The 19,177-nt window shown below is 26.0% G+C and overlaps 1 protein-coding gene across 3 annotated transcripts in view; it reads right to left on the bottom strand.

The window, feature by feature from the left end:
- LOC105361858 (uncharacterized) overlaps positions 1-19,177 on the bottom strand; it is an 88,280-nt gene that overhangs the window by 16,115 nt on the left and 52,988 nt on the right. Inside the window, exons 3-5 of one of the 3 annotated variants that reach the window (XM_011499138.1) lie at positions 17,120-17,249; positions 14,501-14,685; positions 12,885-12,995 (exon numbers count right to left, since the gene is read on the bottom strand). In XM_011499138.1, the coding sequence (XP_011497440.1) occupies positions 12,885-12,995; positions 14,501-14,685; positions 17,120-17,249 (426 nt within the window). The remainder of the gene's footprint in view (positions 1-12,884; positions 12,996-14,500; positions 14,686-17,119; positions 17,250-19,177) is intronic. The other 2 variants (XM_011499139.1, XM_011499140.1) reach the window with 2 other exon arrangements.

The following is a 19,177-nucleotide window of genomic DNA, read 5'->3' as shown; positions in this document are numbered from 1 at the left end:
CACCTCCCCCCGCCACCCGACATTTTCTTTCTTCACCTCTAAATGGAATCTGTTATAAGCATGAACATAAGGCATTAAGCACTGCCGACTATTTTATCACCGCAAGGGTATGAATACACCTGTCACCCACCCCGATTCCAATACCACTCACAAAAGCTCCGCGTGTACGTGCACACGCGCGTTCATACCACCCGATTGACATTTCACCAGCACGAACGTTTGCCTTAAGCAGATTACATCTCGGGGTGATGCGAGAGCGTTCGCTACCTCTGCGTCACACCGAGCCCTCGGGGAGTTCCTGTACCGATGCTGCCATCGTTGCTCAGCTGAATTATCGTAGCCGGGCAATCGTTGACCGCATCTCCAAGACTTTTCTTCCCACTCAGCTAGACGATGACGAGACGATTCGCGCGCCAGCGGGACGTTGCCAAACTCTCCTCAAGGGAACTTTAAATTTACGTATTCACGCGTTGTCTGGGAGGATGAATGCACGCTCGTCGAATAAACTGCTTGGACTTATAAATTGGTTATAACGCTCTTCGACTATACGTTTCTGAGCAGTTGACTTGAAAAATCATAAGTATATTAATCCGATGAGATTACCGAGGAACTTGGGTTTAACGTTTATTATTGCAAATGCATATGAATTTAAAAGTTAAAATTTTTATTAATTAAAATTTATCTCAACTCATAAATGATTAATACATTAGGATAATTTCAAACTCGCAGTGAATAAATAAAATTATAATATACATTTAAGTTAGATATATATATATATATATATATATATATATATATATATATATTTAAATTCAAATATTTTTATCGCTATAGATTAAAATTACTGTTACTATGATACTTACTATAATTATAAATTTCAAGATAAATAATAATTTTAGAGTATTTGAAATATTCAATTATTTTGTAGTCACCAGGAGACTTGAACGAATACTTTTCACATGTAGGAGAAATATTAAATTACTTAATAAACATTAAGATCATGGATATATTCATGACATAGATGAAAATAAAAACTGAATATCTTTAAAAACCAAAATGCAGAAGAAAACATAAATATAAAATTGCTTATCCACGATATGTGCATGCGATTTTTGCTTCACATTCAAATAATATTGCTACTTTATATTCTAATATTTTTTATTTCATTTGAAAATTATCACATAATGCAGAAATTACCAGGTATATTTTATGTTTTATTTTCTTCACGTGAGTTGAACGGCCCAAACGTTCCAAAGAAATAATGGAGAAAGCAAATATCGATGCGACTCATTGACCAAATTCACATAAAATTGTATGTATATTTTGCAACAATATATATATATATATATATATATATATATATATATATATATATATATATAGAGAGAGAGAGATAATAAGTATATTTGAAAAAAGTACGATCGAATCCTTGCATCGGCAGCTGCCGTTTTGTTTTATATTCGGTCATTTTCCATTTCTATTTTTCCTATTCTGCTTTCCCTTTCTCACCTCCATTTCTGCTATATAGTTTAAAAATTTTCTACTCCATTATTGTCAAAGTTTTTTTATTTTACATGCGCAATTCTATTTTCAGTTTGTAATATGAAATAAAATAGTGCCAGTATTTCATCTTGTGAGTTCGAAGTAAAGGAATATAGAGGAACGGTCGATAAACTTCATTTTTCTTTTATTAAGATAGGCATCCACTTAAAGGGTCCTACCATAGTCTTACCCGGTGATAATAAACAATGAATAGTTATATTTGAAAAGCGAATAGAAAAGAATTTATGACCATTTCTCAAATTCATATTAGTCTCTTTATTTATTATGATTGTATTGTTAATTAATATTGTTAATTACGGTAGTTTTATAATATAATATAATTTTCGTTATTTATAAAAATGAAAAAAAAGTATATTATAGACAATCGTTAATTAAACAAATATAAATACTATTAATATTTTTAAATTAATTACTCACGTAATAAAATATCGGAATTTAATAATGGAAAAATTATTATCTTCTTACACTACAATATATTTATTAAATTTTTAAAAAATTATTAACGGTTTATGTATCACTACCAGGAATATAAAAATTTGTATTTAAATCGCCTACTGAATATAAAAAATCAAATAATTATAAATTGCAAAAGAAATGCTTGTTACATTTTTCATATTTTTAGATTTCATATTATTAAAGTTACATAAATGCTTAGTAATACATGATATTCATGAATTTTTATTTAACATATTCATATCGAATAAGCAAGGTACGTTATGTATGCTTAACAATTCGTGAAATTTCGAAGATTAAACATAATATGTTATGTTATTGATCTCTTCCTATCATCATCATTATTTTCACAATAAATACGATATAGAGTAAATTATCAATATATTTAATTGAAATGAAGTTGCTAATGAAGAGTAATAACTCCTACAAACTCGATAAATGAAAAAAATAAGTTGTTCCCATGCAAATATCACAATAAATATATTAAATTAAAATAAAAAGTTATTTCTAAATTTTATTATAATGTAAACTAAAATTATAAATAATAAGATTATTATATAATACCATTGATATCAAATGTAAATCTATTACGTATTAAATTTTTTATAGAAATTATATTCGTTTGAGTATTAGATCGTTTCGCGCGCAACTCAATTAATGCAAAATTTAGTATAAAAATTATTTTAAGGTTTTTTTTTATTAATTCACATTTCCATGAAATATGAAGTATAAAGACAAAAATATAAATGTGAATAGCGAAGGAAATAAAAGCTTTACTGGTTGCTCTCAATATATTTCATTGCATCAAAAGATAAATAGGATTATATTTTACACAGCAGGTGATTAATAATTCGATTTAAAAGTGATTATAAAAACGATAGAATTTATAGTCATCAAAAAATAATTTAGGAACGCATTCGTTCGAGATCGATCATTTAATGAACATAAGTGTAAATAATGACATATTATACGAAATTATTATCACAGAATCAATTAATAAAGCCGAAATAATATGGATAGAAATAATCTGAATTAAGAATTAAAATTGTCAATTATCAACAGTATAATTTAAAAACCATACCGACAGATTATCATTTGAGTGTTGTATTCCATCAAAATTCAAGTTAGCTTAATTTAATTATACATAAAAAGCACGTGAATAAATTCAAAATCAATTATAATTATAATGTATTATTATTGTACTGTATAATATAATTAGAACTATGAAGAACTGGTAAAATAAATTGTAGGATATTAACAATTACCGAATAGGTGTAATATTTATATGCATAAGTAATAAGAGAAATAATGATAAAATTACATTCATTTAATATTTAACATAAATTGTGTTGAAATTTTATAATATTTGTATTTTATACTTGTACCTTTTCATTTTAACAATTATATTTGTAATTATCCGATGATTGTATACTTTATCGTTAGAAATCGTTGTGCTTTTTTATTAATAAATATATTATACTAAAATACTTAGTTTCCTCGTAAAGTAATACGGATAGTAAAGTGCTCAGGGTTATATCCAATTAACTTGAACCACATCCCTATCTCACTGTTTTTTCGCTTTCACATTCTGTTTTTGTCATTCTCCCTCTTATTTACATTGAGTTATACGATAAGTTTATATTGGTGGCGCAGGCGTGTATAAGACATACCCATGCGCAACTAATAAACTAGTGTCTCATATTGCTCAGCATATACGAACTTGGCTAGATTGCGAAATTAATAAAGCGAGGAGCGCAGAACCTGAAATGAGGTAAGGGTAGATGTAAAGGGTTAAGACTGCGAGCTTTCTCTTGCGTCTCTTTAGATACGGCATTAGCGCTCGGTATGCTAGACTAATAAATAACCAAAGTTTAACTGAGGGCCTTAATAATTTACTTCTTATATGATCTACGTAGATGAACCAAATAAACGAGGGGAAAAGAGAGGATGGGAAGGAGCGAGGGGAAAAAGGAGAGAACGAGGAACCGTAGAAGGGAGTGAAAGTGAGAGAAGAAGATAGGATATTTGATAAATGTCAAACATGCTATAAAAGATCTCCGATAGATATAGCATATTGTATTTCTCTTTTTATTTTGCTTAATGCATTTTACATAAATACTGGCTTATAAGATAAGGCTAAGATCATTTTAAGCGTAAGATAAATATAAATTTTTATAGTTTTGAATAGAAAACATAATGATAACAATATATTAACAATCATTATTGTCGGAGTAACGCGGCAATTTTATTGTATACGTTGAACAATAATAATTACTTATATTCTATTCGTTTATACGATTCTAAAAAATGCTAATGACAAATTTTATCATCAACTTTTATTTCCTAATTGTTTTTCTTTTTAATAATTTTACCGTATGGTTATTATGATTACTTATGCATCGTTAAATAAACTATAACAAAAAAATTCAGAGATACTTTTGTTATTTCAATTACATCAAAAAGATATTTTAGGCTAATTGAAATCTTCTTATGTGATGATTGTAAAAAATAAATGTACGTTGAATCGATGGACGTTGTTGATTGCGATAATAGAATATATGTATATGCATGTGTATATAATGTCAAATAAGAGTACAAAAAAACTTGACTAAGTCTAGCTATTTTAAAATATAATAATAGTTTCGTATCAACTTACGTGAATATTGGCTTTTACATTTATTTATATAATATTAAAAACTTATTTTCATCTTGTCAATTATTTGCCGACAGCCAACGTAAATAATAAGTTTAATTTTATACAGTCGTCTAAGCAATTATATCCCTTCCGTTAATTATTTGCTTTTAATCAATAAAATGTCGTACAAATCAAAAATATTTTCTCTTTGAAGATGGCTAGTAGTCATAACGACTTAGCAACGTCAAGCCGAAAACAAAGAAATCGAGAATGAGATAGTAAGAGTAAAGAGGCGCAGGATTAAAATAGATCGTCTGCGTATGTCAGCAGATGAGTATGACCTATACCTAGGCTCTGTATAAACCTATGAAATCGCTGCTGGCGTAAACGGGCACGCACACTAAAATAGGTCAGTATATCCCGAGTAAAACTGGTAGTGTGTTGTTACAGCTAAAGGGTCGCGCCATAAAGTAGTCACGTGGGATGCGGACAAGCGGAAAAGAAAGAGAGAAACGTCCGGCTGTCATTGTCAAAATAGAAGTCCCGAGGTCGATATCCCGACTGGTCATAAAAATTTTGTTCCAACGACCATTGTAATAAAGAACGCGTCTATTTATTTCTTTCTTCCTATCTTCTCCTATAATCCTCTTGATATTTTGCCCGCTTTTTTTTTATTATGGTTCTTTGCTTTATCGCTTATTTCTTTCTTCTGCGTGCCTTATCGTGTATGTGTACTTAGGGTGACGGTAGTAGAAAATAATAGTATGTCAAAAGACGTAGTGAAAAGATTTTTTTTCTCTCGCGCAATAAAGAGACACATGGATAATAAGGCACTATTTTGTTTTTAAATCTTTTATGCATTCTTTTAGTTTTTGAAATTTAAAATAGAAAAACAGGTACATTACATTTTATCTTGTACTTTTGTATTAAAATACAAAAAAAAAAAAAGAAGAAAAGAAAATTATGTGCGTGCGTGCATATGTGTGCATGTGTATGCGTATGTGTATGTGCCTGTGTGTCTGTGTGCCTGTGTGTGTATGTATCTCTCTCTCTCTCTCTCTCTCTCTCTCTCTCTATCTATCTATCTATCTATCTATCTATCTATCTCTGTGTGTGTGCGTGTGTGCGTGCGCGCGCGTGTGTTTATACACATTTAATAGCAGAAGCATAATTATTATATAATTTTTGAGAAAAACTTAAGATAATAATTATCAGTATGTCAAGTTATTTACTAATGTTTCTTTGTTTCTTACCAGTGATACTTCGTATCATATGAGACTGATGAAGTTAAGTCAAATAGCAAGATAAATAGTATCGCAGATAATTGAGTACCAAACTCTTTTAGCTTATAGAATTTACCTTTAGTATAATACTTTTAGTTTAGTAGAATATAATAATTTTAGATTTTTTTTTAAGCTCAGTGGTTGGTTCGTGTATACTTCATAAGGAAGGTGTTACTTATATTACTTACTAAGTGAACTCTTGTTTCCCTTGCTCGATACGGATCTCTCTTAATTATTTTATGAACAATTTGCAGCCGTTCGATACGCAATAGCTTTCAATGACGATACTGTCCATGCCCATGCCCATGCAAATTGACATGTCCTTGAAATAGTGTCAATCTTCCTGCGCTAACGATAAGTTAATGTAAATGCAACGATCGACAAAAGCACGTGATTTTCATCATTATGCTACTACTAAGGAGAATCCTTGAGCAAAAAGCTATGGGGGGGGGGAAATTATGGATTAATGAATTTATTACGATACTTTATGATTTATTATAATGAGAACGTAGATTTTCATAATTATAAGGATACGAAAGCATTCATTTCTCCAATACATGAAAATTTTATTTTCATTTTATACTGACGTTTAAGTGATCAACGTTTAAGTGTAATAAGAATTACGTAGGCATAGACAGGATTACATGAAAATGACTTTACCAAAAAAGAATATCGTGTTAAAATTGAATGAAATTTACCGTGATTCTTCATGATATTAACGAAAAAAACTTTTTATGTTATTTAAAATTTTTCAACTATAACGAATATACTTTTAAATTATCATTTTAACATTATTCAATTATAAACGGTGAAAAAATTTCTTACGCGATACTGTATGGAACGATACATTATAGGACCTTTAATAGTTAATGTTACTTAAATATAAATAGCTTAATGTGTAAAATTGTATAGGATTTTGGAATCATTTCATCACAATTATGTATGCATAGATTTAGGTAGATCCGTGTCACGTAATAAATCTCTTAACATCTCTACATCTACACATTTGCAAGGAAATTCAATAATAAGTTTAAATTTTTATTTTAATAGCATTTTAAAATGAAGTTTGTAATACAACGTTCTCGATTAAAATAGACTACATTTATTTAATATTCTATTCTAAATTAAGGTTATATCTCATATTCCACGTTTCGAGGTAATTGTGGATTTGAGTCGATGTAAAAGTATCCAGGAAGAATCAAGATTATGATTTAATAATAATTTAATTATTGTAGAATAAAATTTATGTCGATTAATATCGCATGAAATGGATAAAATTTTTTACAAATAAAAATGATGTTATGCGTATTTTAAGTAATTAGAAAATATAGAATCAACACGTTAAATTTCCAATTTATCAAATAATGATAAAAGCAATAAGTTTATTTCATTTAATTAGAATGATATTGACTTTGATAAATCCCTAAAGAAACAGAATATTTTTATTTCTATATGCATAAGAACTAAAAAAAAAAAAAAAAAAAAAAAAAAAAAAACATGTAACGTATAGTTCAAATCAGCTATTGAATCACAACTCCAAGTTTATATTTTGTAAATAATGATACCAACAAGCCATTAGTACATAGAAGTATATGAACGATCTAAACCATTAGAATTAATATCAAGTGGGTAAATCTGAAATCTCTTTGCTCAACATCATTAACACACAAACACACACACACGCGCGCGCGCGCACTCTCTCTCTCTCTCTCTCTCTCTCTCTCTCTATCTATCTCTCTCTCTCTCTCTCTCTCTATCTCTATCTATCTATCTCTATCTCTCTCTGGCCAGTTGAATTCTGCAGTGCGTATGCCACTGCGTTTCTGATAGTGCAGCAAATGGTTCCTGCTCTGCATTGATTTCCTGTCGATATCAGTATTCTATATTTTGATGATGAGCTATCAATGCACGATGCTTCATATCCTTCTTTGACTCGTACAGCTTTATAAACTGCCGTACAATCCGTGAATCATAGGATGGCCACGAGCACGAATGCGTTATGCGAGATATTTTATAACTTTGATAACGCGATGATATAAATCAGGTCATCCTTTTTGCTCTTTGCTCATACATGTTCATTGGATTTCATAAAGTAAAATAGAAAAACATTTTCTTTTTCTTTTTTAATTCTACGCTCTTTTTATTACATAGACATTTTTGCGTTTAAAAAAATTTGAATTTTCAATTGAATATGCCTGATTTTAAATAGATTTCAATTATTAAGCGTTGAGAAATATTTAAAGGTGAAATAATCAGACAAATTTACAGAGCAAGATATTTACAAAAGAATTTTCATTGCGAAGATAATTATAGTCGATGAATTTTAAGCCAATATTTACTCCAATTTTTTTATTTTTAAGATATCTGCTTTACGTCAAACACTAATAAGTAAAAGTAATTATAAAAAAAAAAAAAAAGAAAAAAGAAGCAAATTCACGTGTTTACTAAAGTAAATTATCACGTGTGTATTTATATCGTTTAATTAATTGTCGAACATTAAACGTGTCCGATAAATTGTCAGGCAAACGCATATGCAGACAAACCGCATGAAAAAGTGCAGTATGCATCAATAGATATGGAGATAGAAAGCTAGAGAATAGCCTAACAAATAAATTTAGATCTTTAAAATATTGTCTAAAATTAAAATATTGAATTTGGAGGGATTAATCAGCATCTCCTTACTTTCCAAATACATAAAATACATTTATCATCAGACATTAATCAATTGATACATAATTGCGTTCGTAATATATTTTAATGTTACTTTCGAGGAATTCGTGAATTCGTGATTCCTATGATATACCAAATAACATTAGTTTATTAAAAGTATTTTGTGAATTTATAATATTCTAAATGATTTGAATATTATTCATCATAATAAACGATTCGTTAGCTTACCTTATTGTTATTTATAATAGAAAATTGTCAAAGTGATATTTAATATAAATTAGTTAAAGTGATTTAACCGTTTACATGTTTTACCGAACTTACATAACTAATATTAGTCATTTTAATCAATCGCTTGGAAATTTTGGTCATTAATCGATTTAGGGAAACAGTACAGTACGGAAACATTAGGCATTAGATCTGTTAAAAGAAAATACCAAAAATATATTTTATCAATATTCATTAATTTTCAATATTGGTAAATGAGAATAATTATCTAATGTAGAATAATTATATAATATTTATCGATTGTATCATCGAGTAAAAATAAATAACTATCAGAGTTACATATTTTGCCGTGGCATTTCTATTTCATTTTGTTTGATGACACAAGTCGCATTGGTAAGTAAGTTAAAATTACAATTATTGCCCATTCATTTTTCAGCAGTAAAATAAACTTATATTTTTATACTTATAATAGCTTTTGGAAATTATCTTTCCATAATAATATGCATTTTATAATAAACTTAATTCATTAATTTAACAACAATGATTATATTAGCCTTTAATTTTTCATACAATTTATATATAATTTTTATAACCACTCAATTACTTTCTGCTATAGATAATTTCATTTAAATTTAATTACATTATAAATGTCTGAAAACGGTATTTCAATGTACAATAAAAAGAAAAAGCAAGCAAACATAAACTAAGAAAGAATGAAAGAAAGAAAAAGGATAAAGAAAGAAAGAGTACAATTAAAATATGATTAAAGATTTTTAATTACAAATATACAACAATTTAATTAATTCAAGCAAATTTTTTTTCAATGTACCTACGCAAAAATCGTTAAATTAAATATTAATTAAATATCCCTACGAAATAAAACGCAATTAAAATTTTATTTAAAGGCATTGAATTTGAAATATGAAAGTTCCTCTCGACGTGTTTATTTTATTCGCAATATTATTCGTATCAAAAGGGAAATCAAGCTTAATTTTGTGCAAAAGAAGCGAAGCAGTGGCACCTCTTCAAACCTACGGTTGATGATTTTAATATTCAACGTTCAATAGAGATTCGAATAGCACTTACTTTATATTCCCTACTTCGACTGAAGATAAAAGCAGACACCGACCAACAAGAATTCAAGAACCATTACCAAATACGCAACTCTACTATAACGCGGCCCTCTTCTTATGCCTTGTGAAGTTGAGAGACTGCCGTTTTTAACGATCATCGCTCCAATTTAATTAGCATACTTATCTTAATTGGATCACCGCAAAGTTATAAGTAATTACAGTAAGATCAATGCAGTCAATACATATTGAAAATAACAATTGCTTTTCACTCATTCAAGCATTGATACTCGGACTCGGAGCTCTTAAATAATTATCAACGGCTTACGCATTATCAAAGTAAATATTCTTATAATTTTCAATAATAATAATAATAATAATAATAATGATCAATATAAAATCATAATGATTTTCAAATTTTTCCATTTATTTTTGTTAAATCAATGCAACTAACACCACTAACTATAAAATCATATATAATAAAGATTTTGGTATTCGTGGGACAATAGTTGCTGATTAGATATTATTTCCTAACCATAATTTATATTATAAAAATATTCATTATTATTTATAAATGTTAATTATTAATTATTTCGGTAGAAAATTTTATTTTTATAAAACTTATTATCCTGAGATTGACAAGTGATTCGAAACTATGATAAATATCTTTATCATAAATTAAATTTCATCACATTTTTTTATATATATATTTTATTTAATTATAAAATAATTCTCAAATTGTGAAATATTTTTCTACCTAAGATGCATAAAATATTTTATGTAATAACTCTGAACTTTTAACGATCGCTTTATTATCGATTCAATTATAGGTTACCTACTGAATGTAGAAGAGTGCAAAATATGAAAATGTCAATACAAATTTTATTTTTCTTTATATATCTCAGTTTACAATAAATGCTAATGTTTATAAATTGCCAATGCATAAATAATATAGAAATATAACTCAACCTACTTCATCTAACCTTTGAAAAATGACTTACCTGAAAACAATAGTCTTCGTTGCCTTAATGTTAGATTTAAGTAAATGATAATATATCATAGACTTCGTATAACTAGAAAATTTTACATGATATGAGCATGAATGATATGAAATAAAAAATATTAAATTTATATCGTTAAATACGTTAAATAAGAAAACGTGTTGGTAACAGAGGATTATTATTAGTTAGTTTTTCATTATCGTTATATAAGTATAAATCAGCTATTATCTACCTTCAGGTGGTGGTGTCAGTTAAATTTTATTCAAAGCATTTCGTGGAGGCAAATATTTTAATATTAAAAAAAAATATTATATTAGACATTTTAATGCAGCTGGGAAAATGTTGGCAGTAAGTATTTTATATTATTAGTATGAAAATTCATTCGCCCAATTACATGCAATACAAATTCATTTTGGAAAATAATAATTGCATTATTTACATGTAAAATTTATATAATTAGGTGTATATTAACATTTTTCAATTAAATCTCTGAATTTAAAATTATATAAATTATCAAGAATTATGTTAAAACAATAATATATTATTTTAATGTTTAATTTTCTCCCATTTAACTAAACATTTACTAAGCTTACTAAATGAAATTTTTTTAAATTTAAAAATTTAAAATCGTTATGAAAATTAATCAATGCTCAAACTTAAAAGACATCTATAAATTACATCTATTAAATTTAATTAATTAATTTACTTTGCGAACATATATATATATATATATATATATATATATATATATATATAATTAAGTTTTTGTAACTAGACTCTTTTCTACAATGATAATGTAAAATTTTATTTTTTATAATTTTAAACCATACGGTTTCCTTAATGTTGAAAGTACGTATATTTTAGAATAGCAACTATAATGAACAATCGACTATCCCATTTTCATGCAATATATATATAACCTTCGGTATTCATAATATATTAATATAACAAGATTAATATAACAAGATGATGCGTCGGTGTACTTTACGTATACGCTTTTGTCGAACTTCTCAAACTTTTGTCTTTCTCCTACATTCTTCTGTTAACATCGACTCGTGGAACATTGAAATGTTAAAACCGTTTATGGAAAAAGAGCAATGCCATTCTAAAAGAACAACTTTGGCAATTGAAATTCCTTACATTGTACTTGCAGTTTTAACCATTTGTTCATTGTCTCACTTCCTTGAATACGTTTGTTCTTTTTTTTTCTTTTTTTTTTCTTTTTTTTCTTCTTTTTTTTACATTCGTTCCTTTTTTAATTTTAATTCGAAAAGTCACGACGGAACCTTTTACTTAGAAATAAGTATACCACCGGTTTGAAACATTTATTAGAAAGAATATAATAATTAATTAATGCAACACAATGAGCTTTTAATATGACAGAAATATGAAAAAAATTGAAATAATTACATAAATTTTTCAAATAATTAAATAACTTTATTATTAATTATTTGATCATAACTACTACAATAATTTTAATATATTATATATTATAAAAATAATAATTTATACTGATATTTTACAAAGATTGAAATATTGTAATAGACTTTTAAAAAATTGTTATGTTATACACTTCATTTATATGTTGATTTAAATTATTTTTAAATTAAATTTAAATTTAGATTAAACATTGTATTTAAAAATATATTCCACTGAGCTTATATCTAACATAATTCTGAATATTCAGAGTAAATTGAGGAAATATTAATTTACAAGACACAACAATAATCGCTTCATTATGATTTATTAATTGAAGTATCTATTATCCGCAATGAAGCAGGTATTATGTATATATATATATATATATATATATATATAGTACACTAGTATAAAACTACATCAGGATTAACGAAATTTGTTAGGAAATGTGCATTTACATTCTCCGACTACATGCAAAGAAGGTGTATAGACAATCAAAAGTTTGCAAAGTATAGTAAAAGAAATACAATAATAAAGACGGACTTGCTTGATTATGAAATCTTACCACTACCATTGCTAGCGTCAGCTTGTGAAATATCTAATGCCTGGATCTCCATTTTTCGTAGCAGCTTCGTTGTGCCACCAATGGCAATTGCAGTGAGAGTAGTAGGCCTTCCTGCACAATAAATACCACATACCGCGTCCATCAAGTAAGCACACAACACACTCAACCTCTACAAAGGATATAATGTGATGTCATAAAGATGTCCATACATGACATATATTGAAGGAAATTAAAGTAACGTTATTGCTACGTAGTTTGTCATAATACCATAAAAAAATTAATTGGGGATTGAGACAATCCGTTTATATTCATAATTAATTATCAAGTTATTAAAAAAATTATAATACAAATTTCCTCTGTCACTAGAGTCTATGAAACGATAAAAAAAAAAAAATAATAAAAAAAAAAATGAAAAAAAAATACAGTACAGAAATTGGTGATAGACGTCATTTAAAGAAGATATTAGTACCTTATAATACTCCATCTACTTTAATTACGAATTTATCTAATAATATAAACTGTAAAATAATTTCGGATTTTTGTCAATCCGAAAAATATGAACTATTCCAATTGAGGTTGTATAGAGCATGTTGACATAAAATAATATTCGAAGTAAAAAAAATTATAATAGAATTTATTTTAGTTGGTTAATTAAGTTAATTGTGTCATTAATATTCTGTATTTCTATACATATTTTAATCTTCTCAAATTCAAGATACTGATTTTAAATTAATAGCAATACATTTTTCTTGCTTTATAAAGCTTTTATAAAGTTTTTATAAAATTCATAAATAAAATTGTATTTTCAATGCAAAAAAGTTCAAATTCTAGTTCAAAATAATATTTAACTGAATTTTTATTCTATTCAATGCTAGTTTAAAATTATTTTTGATTATTTTTATATTGAAAATATTTTAGATGTTTATTCTTATTTAATTATAAAGATTTTATATATTAATATGCATAAAAGTTTATTACTTTAGCTAAATAATAATAAAAATTTATAGAGTTTAATGGAGTATTTTTGTACTAAATATTTAGCAAATTTGTCGGCCTTTTTAAAGAAACAGCGGCTACGAAAATATGACAATCGTAGCTTGTATATGAATAAAAATTAATCGCAATTGTATTCGACTTATGGATAGTTATATAAAATAAATTTGACCTATTTAATAGTAGTGAGACAAAAATTTGCAATAATTAATTTTCTTATTAGTTAACTTTTAGAAAAATACAAAAGAAATTCAAACATATTGTTAAGAGCATCGATATTTAAAAGTTATAAATTCATTTTTAATTAGTAAGAGCTGCTTTGAGCGGTTCGAGTATTGCATCATCGATTGAATTAGTTTTACAATTCAATCTCCAAAACTGATTTGGTCAATTTTATTTAATCAACAAGCAAACACGTATAATAAAAATTTCAAAATAATATTTTCATAAAAACATGCATGCATAGTTTGACATGATAATGAATGTAGTCGACTGAAAAATGTAGTTCCGATGAATATTTATTTATAAATTGCTTAAAATACCTAAAACTTTAAAAGTTCCTAATTTTGTCAATATTCGCAAATACAATGTTTAGTAGAGAATTCATTTATTTATTCACTTACCTGCTGTATAATGAACCAGTTTTTTTGTTGCATTGTAATTTACATTTGGAATTCCTAAAATACAATTAATAACAACTGAATCTGGAAGGTCATCATTGTCAAGGGTGAGGTACGTAACAATATTATAATGTCCATCCTCTGTTTCCGTAATTATTGGTCTTGGTGATTTAAAGTCTGAATAATCTCTGAAAATAGAATAATGTAGTTTAAAATTATTATAATGTTTATAGTTATAATCTGCATAATATAATTAATTAAGTTTCGCTGTTTTTCCATTAATTGTTTAGAACGTTCAATGATGATCTCATTACCGATTATAAATGATAATTTAAAAAAATACATTTATTATTTGAGTACTATTGAATAATAAACATTTGAAAAGATTATGTAAAAATATGTTAAATTAAAAAAAAAAAAAAAAAAAAAAAAGGAAATTGATTGTTCTAAAGGATTAATAATATTATTCAGCATTCAGCAGTTAATATAAGATAATTGAAATAAATATTAATATTATTTTATTTTAACAAAATTATTATATGCAATTATAAATATTCATAAAACAATGTCTCTCAAAATTTAATAATGAATTGTAAGTAATATTTATTAAATCGAACGGAAAATTATTAAAAAAATACAAAAGAAACTACGTGTTTTAAATTAACATTGTATGAAAAAAATTAAATTTGTTTATTATATTTTATTGCAAATTATGTGGTGTACATTGCTCAGTTGATACAAGAAATCGTTTCAATTAATTATTAATTTTTCAAATAAAATATAAATATTTATTATAAAACAAAATTATATTTTCTATATAACGTAATAATTATCATACATATACATATTTTTTGTAATACTTAACGCTACTGAGGCATTATTAATGATGAAATTTTAATATAATTTTCATTATATATTTATTTAAATAAAATAAAATTTCTAGCATTTATTGAACAATTCTGGAAAATTAGTTTGAATAATTCTTTCACGTGAAAGTATGCACATATTTTCAACTAGTTTGGTAGATTTGAAAATTTTTAAGAAAATTATCAAACAAGAATTATTCATTAATTGTATTTTCGATTTTAAAAATTGTCGATGAATTTGTTTCGTAGGTCGTAGATATGTCTTACATTAAGACAGATCTTATAATGTAATTTTAATCCTATATCAAAATATTTTTCATTATGTACTAATTTATTAAGTATAAAATATAATTGAATGCAATGCTTATAATTCTATAAATTGAAAATAAAATTTTAAAAATTTCGATTTATTATTATTAATTATTGATTAATGAATTACACTAAATAGTAGCAACATAATTATTTTCATTATTATTCATTATTGTAAATTTCATTTATAGAAAACTTTCACTATGTTAATATTCATTAATATAAATTTTAAAGTATAGAACAGGTAAAATTTTATTATTCATATATATATTTTTATACACAAATAGTTATTTAACTCATAAAATTGAGAATTGTAAAGGCTTATTTTTAGATTAATATCTCAAGACTAATATTTAAAAATGATTCTTCAGTTGGTATAAATATAAAGTTTTTAATAATGCAAACACTTGAAACGCAATGCAATCACATCTCAAAATGCGAAAATTTTCCTTAATATCTTACTTTTTTATTATCTTTTACCTTTCAATGTGCTACGTAAAATTGATTATTGTAATAAAAAGATGCAATTTAAAGAGTCATTACTTCAGAGATAAAGGACAAGATAAAGACAAGATAAAGGCAAGAAAAATTGATAGCTGTTAGTATGATAAAAATTATAATTTTATTTCAAAATAACGAATCACGTTTGTTATTTATTACAGATTCTTCGAACTCGTCTTACCTAAATACAATTTACAAATTGAGATGTATGTACTGTCATTCGTTATTTTCCTCCTATGCTGTTTCAAAAGTTTCATTTTTCTACTTTTAAAATAATGACTTTGAAAAAAGTATAGTTTTTCATTTTAATATTTTGTCAAACTTTCAAAAAATAATGTTTGACTGTCGATATATCTCCGTAACATCGTTGTTACTGAATTCATAAGAAAATAAAGTTTTAAAATTTTTAAATTTAGAATTTTATAAGAAAATGAATGGAAAAAATTGAATTATAATTTATAATTGAATTCAATAATTGTATATATTATTAATTTTGTTTTATAATAAAACATTTTTTTAAATACGTCAGTTGTTAATCATATAATTATTTGGAATACGCAATATATTTAAAACCTTTAATTGATTATATATTTCTGGTATTATTTTTGATAAATATTAATGAAGATTTTCATTTAAAACACACCATCAAAATTTTTAACTATACGCTCTTTAAAAAAATTTATCATTATATCATTATGTCGTTATATAATTTGCCATATAAAAATAAATGTCTTAATATTTATAAAGTGTTTTGTTATGTTGATTACTCGGTACATTGAACAAGTAATATATTAATCAGTTTTATAGAGATATAAGCTAAATTATAATGAACTTGGATTTATATTTAAATATTTAAGATTTCCTTCATGCGTGTTGACATAGAAAAAATTTAATAAACGATCTCTCTCGTTTTATCATTGTATATCATATTATATTCTTCACTTACTCAATGATTATATCAAGGGTGGGTTTAGGGTAGAGACCGACAGCTTGACACGTTACTTCTATACTTTCATCTATATCAGAGATAATCTTTTTTGTATGCCACAATTTGAATTCATCTTCTCGTCCTGTCGCTGTAATAAAATAAAATATGAGATGTTAAAGTGTAATAAATAAATATAATTATTTTTTACATTATCATAATTTAAAAATAATTTAATAGTAATTTCATATGTTTAATCAGATGTGAAAAGGATAACGTAGGGAAATCCTAATATGTATAGAAATAAAAATGAAATAAGATTCCAATCAATCAATCAATTATTAGAAGCTTTCTTCGCGGGTAAGTAATATATTAAAATTTCATTAATTTGCGACGTACGAGCAAGCTTGACATTAATGTTATGTGGTGATTTTTATTGGCGGATAATTATAAAATAATTATCGATCACTGCTCATCATTTATCAGTCCAATGATTTCATAATAAAAATTATTTAATCAATCGTAATACATGTCGTAATATCTATTACGATTTATTCGATGAATACGATGGAGATAATCGATAATGAGAATGATGATGGCGATAATGATTATTATTATTATTTCTTGAATTCCAAAAGACAAGTAATGATTTGACGATTATTATATATTTGTACATTAAATGGCACATAGAAGCATATTCTTCGTTTATAAATTAATATATTCAATGTTAAGTTTACTTATTTCTACGAGACATCTAGCAAATTTTTACTTCCAACGCACACATTCCACGTTCGATCAAAACTATGCATATTCACAGGATTTTATATGGATTTTATTATGTGTTGGCACATAAGAGAAACTTTTCACCAAATAGTTGCTGAGCGAAGTTTTATCTAAAATACTATGGGTAAGTGATTTTTTGTAAATCTGAAAAACTCGATTCAGTCTCCTCAACCACGCTAAAATTGAACAATTTAAAGTCAGCGCTCGTACGATGAAAGCTACATTTTCTTTCAAAGCTCTCCCTCCCTTTCTCTCTTTGTCTCTTTTTTTTTCTTCATCTATCTTTCATTCTCCTTCATCCTATTCCTCTCTTTCTACTATTATCTCTTTGCCACATATAAACAAGAATGCATATATATATATATATATATATGCTTTTATATAAACAAACACCTACACACTATTTTGATCATTTATGAAGAAAGGATATTGCGAAAACTATTCTATAGCATCACTTCCATAAACTTGACTGTTGACGTTGTCCTTGTCATTGTCATCATTACTGCACTTTTGAACAGAATGAATTCATTTATCACGAAAAATGCTGTCCTTTAAGATTTTTAATCATCTACTTATCTGGAACACTTTGGAGAATGAAAGAAATAGAGCGAAATAAGAAAAGAAAAGTTAAAGCAGAGCTTATATTTTGAAAGTGTGGACCATTAGCCCAAATATTTTCATGGACCGTCTTTTTGATGGTTACACTATCGACGCTTTTATTTGAATAAATGAAGAACATGTCGAGCTCATATTGTTGTATTATAATTTTTGTTGCTTACGCTATCCTTTGTATTTTTTTTATTTATATCCAATATGTTATCCAATCCATAAATGTAAAATATAAGAACGATGAAATAAATGAATATATATATATATATATATATATATATATATATATATTTATTGTCGCAGCTAATCGTATACATTTATATATTTTACATTTGCATTTTTAATATCCATAAATAAAAAGGCCCACTATTATTTAGAAATTGTCTAAAAGAGACAAATATTGGATTTATATTATTTAACATTAAACTGATACAAAATAGTTAAAAGTAATATTATTAAAATAGAATACATTATTTACTCCGAGTAAATATCATCAGCTAAATAAAGTCTTAAATAAAGTTTTGTCTTTTAATTTTCTCGCAGTTTAGCGCAAAATCATTTTTCATTGATTTAAAAGCTTAATATTTCAAATAAAACTATGAATCTAATCTACCTTGTATAGGAAGACTGTAGATTTTTTTATCATCTTGCCTTTTTATCGATATAGTATAAAGTATAAACATATAT

This window comes from Ceratosolen solmsi, unplaced genomic scaffold, assembly GCF_000503995.2.
Source record: "Ceratosolen solmsi marchali unplaced genomic scaffold, CerSol_1.0 scaffold2, whole genome shotgun sequence".
Taxonomy (NCBI): domain Eukaryota; kingdom Metazoa; phylum Arthropoda; class Insecta; order Hymenoptera; family Agaonidae; genus Ceratosolen; species Ceratosolen solmsi.
This window is presented reverse-complemented; position numbering and strand designations above follow the sequence as displayed.